Here is a 6,983-nt window from a genome sequence, read left to right as displayed (position 1 = left end):
GCATGCAAGGATGACATTGCCCTAGACTTTTTAGAAAATCATTTCCAGTTCTGAGTAAAAGGGAGACAGAATTTTCTGGAATTCACCTAAGTACAGAGGGTCACTAAACTGAGTGACAGTATTTTTTTTTTCATCTCAGAGATGAAAACAGAGTTGTTTAAATCCACTGTTTATCAGCTGCTACTGCCACCAAGCAGGGCCGATTCCAAGGGAGAAAGAAGCCCTTGGCATTTCCTGGGGAGAATTAAAATGCAGGACAAATAAAGGCCTCGGGAAGCCCAAGCAGAAACACCCACAGCACGCACCACAGGGCCTGAGCTGGTAAGTAAAGCACCGAACCCGTCACAAAACCATTGCACTTGCCCTAACCGGTGTGGCTCAGTGGATAGAGCATCAGCCTGCGGGCTCAAGGGTCCCAGGTTCGATTCCGGTCAAGGGCATGTACCTTGGTTGGGGGCACATCCCCAGGAGGGGGTGTGCAGGAGGCAGCTGATCGATGTTTCTCTCTCATCAATGTTTCTAATTCTCTATCCCTCTCCCTTTCCTCTCTGTAAAAAATCAATAAAATATATTTTTTTAAAAAGAAGAAAACATTGCACTTGCTTCGCTCGCTTGGACATTATTAAATGCACTCAGTGAAGATGTCTTACCACGGGATTATGTCTCATCGGCTCTACTGCATCATTTGCTATGTTCATAAGATACTTTCCTGAGGTCAGACTTCATGATATTGGAATTAAGTGCAATAATTCCAGAAAATAGATATGCATTCCTGTAGCCAGTAGCACAAAAGTTAGAAAATTATCATTGTTCCCTTTTAATAAAAGCAGAGTAACCTGAAATCAAATTAGTCCTTCACATTGGGGAGGAAGAGACAAATCTCTTCTCTGGCTCCGGAAGGGCCTTTCAAATAACATTTATCCAGGAGAACTGGGTCCACGCATCACCATGGTGAGTTTCAAAAGCCCCTGTTTTGTGTGAGTACCTGCCACACTTTTAATATTAAAAATAAAATGATGTCATATATTTTAGCAATAAGCATACATATAGCCTAGTCCAGTGGTCGGCAAACTCATTAGTCAACAGAGCCAAAGATCAACAGTACAACGATTGAAATTTCTTCTGAGAGCCAAATTTTTTAAACTTAAACTATATAGGTAGGTACATTGTTATTAACTTAATTAGGGTACTCCTAAGGCTTAGGAAGAGCCACACTCAAGGGGCCAAAGAGCCGCATGTGGCTCGCAAGCCGCAGTTTGCCGACCATGGGCCTAGTCCAATAAACTCCTAGAGATAAAATATATTTAGGTATTTTTCTAATTTACCTAACTCATGGCCAATTTAAACTCAGATAATAGAGTTTAAGGAATAAAACTATTCTTATCCTACTGAGAATAGATGCTTACTTATTTTAGCCTTAGAACTTTTTATTTATTTATTTATTTATTTATTTATTTATTTATTTATTTATTTTTTAGTGATGTTTGTGCTGGGAAATGTGAGTGCTTTTTCTGTTAAATGCTGGGCAGGACTCAATGCTTAGGGCCTAAGAGGGGATCATTTTCAGTCAACTTTGCAACCCATCAAAGAAGATTCTAGTTCTCTGGTGAGGTACCTCCTATTTTCTCACACCTATTTTGAGACAGTTCTGATGAAAGTATTCTGCCTGGACTGTGTGTTAAATGCATGGCAGATGCTTCTCCAATACTAATACAGGCCCGTTATGGTTATGGATCCGAATCAGAGTCTAATAAATGTATTTGAACTTGGTAACACGGGTCAGACACATAAAAGTTTAAGCTCCTCAAAATACATTTGGTAAAGTCAGCAATGAAATTCCTTCTCATTTCCATATACTTTTCCATTAAGTTACTAGTTGGCAATTGTAATAAATATTTTTAAATATGTCTAATTTAAAAAAATCAACCTAGCTTAATTCGGGTGCAGGAATAAATACAGAATATTTTATATTCTTCTACCCAGAAATGCTCATTTTTCTCCTGGTAGATGCCTCATAGATTAATGTGATCGTATATTAAAAAAAAAAAAAAAACTCAAAGGAAATTTGGACAAATAAGTAAGTCATTATTAAGCAAATAAATGGAAGCAGTCCCAATGGACTGAATCTCAAAGACAGTATGAAAGTACTTGTGTCATACTTAAGTAGAAATATTCCTATACTTCCACGTGAAAAAAGAAAAATAGTTTATATATTTAAACATTTGAAACGCCCAGTTCACAGCAGAAAGTAAACATTCATTTTCTTTCCACCTCACAAAATGAAATGGCCCAATAGCATTTTCTTCCTGCTCTCTCCCCACTCTGCCTCCCCCCCCCCCCCCATAAGCTCACCTTTCTTCTGTCTGAAAGTGCTCTTCTTCCTTAATAGGTCTCCATTTACATTCATTCAAAAATAAGCCAAAGAAAAAAAATGCTGCAGTGACAAGACTATTCTTCCTCTTTTATAATCTTCTGGTGGAATGGAAAAAAAACAAAACAAAACAAAAAAAAAACAGCCATTATGGCTCCTAAGTTTGTGCGATATACTCAGCAATGAGCTCACCTGAGAGTCAGCTGGAGGCTCTAATCGGTGTCAAACAAAAACTACTTTGAGTCCCGTGTCCACAGTCACTGAGTCCCCGCCTTCAGTGCCCCTGACATACACACACCAGTGCAGTTTGCTTCAGAAAAATCAATGAGCAAACGAAAACCCTTGAAGAGCAGCATGAGACCTCCAGGACCACGCAATGGGATACCTTGTCAGTCCCGTAAAAATTCGCAGACACGGTCAATGAACACCCCACACAGCCAACCCCTCACTGACCACAGAGTGCACCCCGTGGGTTTGGTCAGTGCCTACAACCCACAGAGCTGCTCCCACAGGCCAAGCTGCAGGTCCAAAGTGCCTCGCCTATATAGTCTGCTCATGCGGGGACCGGATTAAAAATGTGTGCTGTTGGTATAACATCGGTCCTCCTGAGTTTTGGTGAAAGCTTGTCCATGGTCACTCACACGGCCATCCCGAGATACTTCAATCGCCACTTCCGAGAGTTCTGGTCGACCGAGGCCTTGGCTTTGGTACATGTCTAGACGGGGAGAGCCGTTGTGCTCAGCGCAGCCATTGACGTGGGCCAGGGGCAGTGCCCGGGGGGGACAGCACAGGTGCTTGGCACAGCTCTTGGAGATGCAGGGGGAGCTGCACAGCGACAGCGTGTCCTTCTGCTCCAGAGACTCCGGCGAGTCCACGGCCTCAAACTGGATGGTCACGTTGTGGATTCCCGCCCTGTGGAAGATTTCTCGAATTTTCAGACTGGCGTCCTGATACCCCCTGTCCTTCTGGTACTTGATGTGCAGGGTGGCAATGATCTTCCCACTTATAAGTTCCCAGATATGCAGTTCATGAACGCTGCTGATGTCCGGCACGGCCGCGAGCTTACTCACTAGGACAGGGAAGAGCAAGTGACAGCCCAGGTGAGAGCTAGAACGGAAACATGGAACTACTTCAGGGGCGGGGGGGTGTGGTCCCTTGAAGCATTCTCATCAAAATGATGTATTTACTAAGAATAACAGGAAGAAAAATAGCCTCACCTCAGCTATACAAGGACATGGCCCCATCATCTTTCTCCTCTTGGAATTCCTCTACCAAATATTTTTAGGCCATAAAAGGTGATTCAAGAAAATAAGTTTAAGAACAAGAAAAAATGCCCGGTGTGGCTCAGGTGATGGTGTTGTCTCATGTACCGAAAGGTTGCCAGTTTGATTCCAGGTCAGGGCACGTGCCTCGTTTGCAGGCATCGATCCCCAGTAGGGGGCGTGCAGGAGGCAGCTGAGCGATGATTCTCTTTCACATCAATGTTTCTCTCTCTCTCCTTCACCCCTCCTCTTTCTCTAAAAGTCAATTTAAAAAAATTTTTTTTTAAATCAATTAAGCTGAAAGCAGGATCTAGATAGAACACAAGAGATTCATGGTTTCAGAATGGGAAGAATAAAAATGGAGTTCACCTTATTTGGATGAAAATAAATCCTTGACATGTAGGTAAGTAGCCCAGGTAAGTAGTCCAAGAACAGGAATTGCCTGAGCACTACATTCTCAAAAAAATGTGCAGGTCAGCCCAGCTGGTGTGGCTCAGTGGTTGAGCGTTGACCTATGAACCAGGAGGTCACGGTTCGATTCCCTGGTCAGGGCACATGCCCGGGGTGTGGGCTCGATCCCCGATCCTGCAGGAGGCAGCAGATCAATGATTCTTTCTCATCATTGATGTTTTAACTCCCTCTCCCTCTCCCTTTCTCTCTAAAATCAATAAAAAATATATATTTAAAAAAAATGTGCAGGTGAGTCACAGAATCATAGGCTGCAAAGGACCTTTGGTTCTTGGAGCCGTGACTCATTTCTCGAAGCTCCAAGGGATGAAGCATGTCTCTACCGCTGATAGGGATAATTGAGGCTCTGAAGTAACACGGGCCCTTTGGCCTGGAGGACAGGAAGTGGACAGTGGTTCTAGATCAGACCCGCCTGACTTACTCAGCTCCTCCACGTTGACCCCTTTGGGGACCATCTGCAACAGAATGATGGCGGTCTCCTTGATGAGCGGGAAGGCAGACGACAAAATGATGATCACCATGACGACGGTCAGGCTGGGGTCAATGTAGCATTGCCAGTTGCAGGGGTGGTCCTGGTCCAGGGGCAGCACATAGAAGATGGTGGCCGTGATCACCACCACCACCGAGCCCAGGGCGTCGCCCATCACGTGCAAAAGCACACCTGCCGGAAGAAAGCAAGATCCCTAAGGCACACGTCCAAGTTCAGGGCCACGTCACGCTCCGGGCTCGGGGTCCCACGTCGGTGAAGATCCGTGGCTATTTGTTTTCTTTAGGGTAGGAACGGCAGGATGGATTCAATTTTTTTTAATAGATTTTTATTGATTTCAGAGAGTTAAAGCGATGTGATGGCGAACTCGATCTTAAAAACCTACCATATCTGTTTTTCAAACTGAACCTAAAAGGATAGTGATTTTTTTTTATTACAGATTCTCTTTCCAAAAAGACTCATCACCAAGCTCTTTAGAAAGTCTCCTGTTGTTGTAAAGTATACGAGTGCCTAACCACACTGCTGTCCACCTGAAACTAATACGAAATAATATTGAATGTAAACTGTAGTTTAAAAATAACATTTTTAAAAATTAAAAAATAATAAAAATAGCGGGTGAGGGACTAAAGCTCATAAAAGAAACTTTCCCAACTCCTGAGAAGAGCAGATTATCTACTGTACAGAACAAAAATCATGTCACTAAGTCATAGCTCATTTCAAACCCCAAAACTATTGAATAAGCTTAAAGCCTTCATCATCATTGGTTGACTCTATGGGTGTAAGACTACAGAGCTTAAAAATGTTAATTCATTATTTAGAAATGTCTACATATCCTGTTCTACTCTAAGAACTTCCCCTTAGTTAATTTCATGACAAAATAAAAATTAAATAATTAAAAATAAAAAAATCCCTCTGAAATTAATTCATTGAGTTTTTAGGAGCTCACATGTTGTTGTTATTTTCTGATCCTCCCTATAGATCCATCCCGGGTATCACTTTGTAAAACAGATGTGAGACTCTCAAAAATAAAGACGCTTCCTGGATTATTAATTTTTCTTCATATTATTTCCATCTAAGTCCTAGGCTTCCCCAAACCACCTGAAAGTAAAAGGTAGTAGCATGGTCTTTGTTGAAATTCTCAAAATCAAGGTTGGGCATTGACCCAAAGCAAAGTCATTGTCTGAAAAGTTGGAAAGGAGAGATGTTGGTGCCCGGTGAGAAAGGCACCTCTGAACCCCCAGGACTGACCTTGGCCCAGCGCTGTGACCTTGAGCTCTTGGTAGGAGGAATGCTAGGGATGTGCCTTCCACGTGTCTCCCCAGAACCCCCCCCTTTGGACCTGAAGGTGGCGATTCAAGTGAGTCAACAAGACCGATCACAGAATGGCCATGAGGGTCCCCCTGGGATAGCTGCCCGCCTACTCACTTCCCACCTTATCAAAATGCCATTCAGTGAAAATGGGCTGCATTGTAGGTTAGCAACACCCACGGGTGGGCAACACCAAGAGAAATGGGAGGGTGTCACCGATCTGTGAAGCTCTTGAGCAGGCAGCGCTGGGGCGTCTCAGTGAGCAAGGGTCAATGGCGAGCAATGAGTGTCTCCCTCCCAATCGATGCGGGGATGAGGCAAGAGCCGGGTCAGAGTCTACAGGTCGCAGCCTGCCCACTTTCTAACCGGCTCAGAGGCGAACAGAAAGGGAAGGGACCAGCGCAGACCAGGTGTAGCCCTGAAAGGCTTTCCAGTCGGCTCAAGGGCCACCCCACCTCTGATATTCAGGGCTTCCGACTTCTTCTCCTTCCTCATCGTCTCCTCCGGCTCGTGCTGGACGTTCAGGGAGTCACCTGCATTCAAAGAAGAAACCTTGTGTTGTGTATAAGTTCTACAAACAAAAAGAACCAATGGTCTCAAAAAACAAGGCTTGTTATTTTCAAATTCCTCCCAGCTTATCTGACCCCCCACACCTGTACACACACACACACACACACACACACACACACACACAGCACAGGGAGGCTCAGAGCCAGGAACAGGCCCTGCTGGCCTTGACATGAGCCTTGGGATCCACCTTTGGACTCATTCACACTTCCAAACAATTGTAACACCGAGAGGCAAGTGCAGAAGCCCATCTCCACCCCAGAATCCGTAACTCCCAGGGGAACGGAAGGATGGGGGGGGGGGGGCAAAAGGGGAGAGAGAAAATTGCAGCTCGCATGTGAAAAAGGGGAGAGGAGAGGGCGTGATATCTGTTGCCCAATAATAACTAATTTCCAAGACAATCAATACTGTACAAAAAGAACAGGGGCGGAGGGAATACACGCAAAGGGGGCCCACGGGTCCGGGAGAAAAACAAAAGTCGTGGGCATGGAGAGAAAACATAGAGGGAAATGTTGGCTTA

At 44.3% G+C, this 6,983-nt stretch overlaps 1 protein-coding gene across 1 annotated transcript in view; it reads right to left on the bottom strand.

The window, feature by feature from the left end:
- Nucleotides 1-2,940: 2,940 nt before the first annotated feature.
- Nucleotides 2,941-6,983, bottom strand: part of SLC30A10 (solute carrier family 30 member 10) — an 18,073-nt gene continuing 14,030 nt past the window's right edge. The window contains exons 2-4 of the mRNA XM_006094309.3: nt 6,352-6,429; nt 4,523-4,762; nt 2,941-3,440 (exon numbers count right to left, since the gene is read on the bottom strand). Of these exons, the coding sequence (XP_006094371.1) occupies nt 2,941-3,440; nt 4,523-4,762; nt 6,352-6,429 (818 nt within the window). The remainder of the gene's footprint in view (nt 3,441-4,522; nt 4,763-6,351; nt 6,430-6,983) is intronic.

The sequence above is a fragment of the Myotis lucifugus genome, unplaced genomic scaffold (assembly GCF_000147115.1).
Source record: "Myotis lucifugus unplaced genomic scaffold, Myoluc2.0 scaffold_133, whole genome shotgun sequence".
Taxonomy (NCBI): Eukaryota; Metazoa; Chordata; class Mammalia; order Chiroptera; family Vespertilionidae; genus Myotis; species Myotis lucifugus.
Note: the sequence above shows the minus strand (reverse complement) of the source record. Positions and strands in the feature narration are given on the sequence as shown.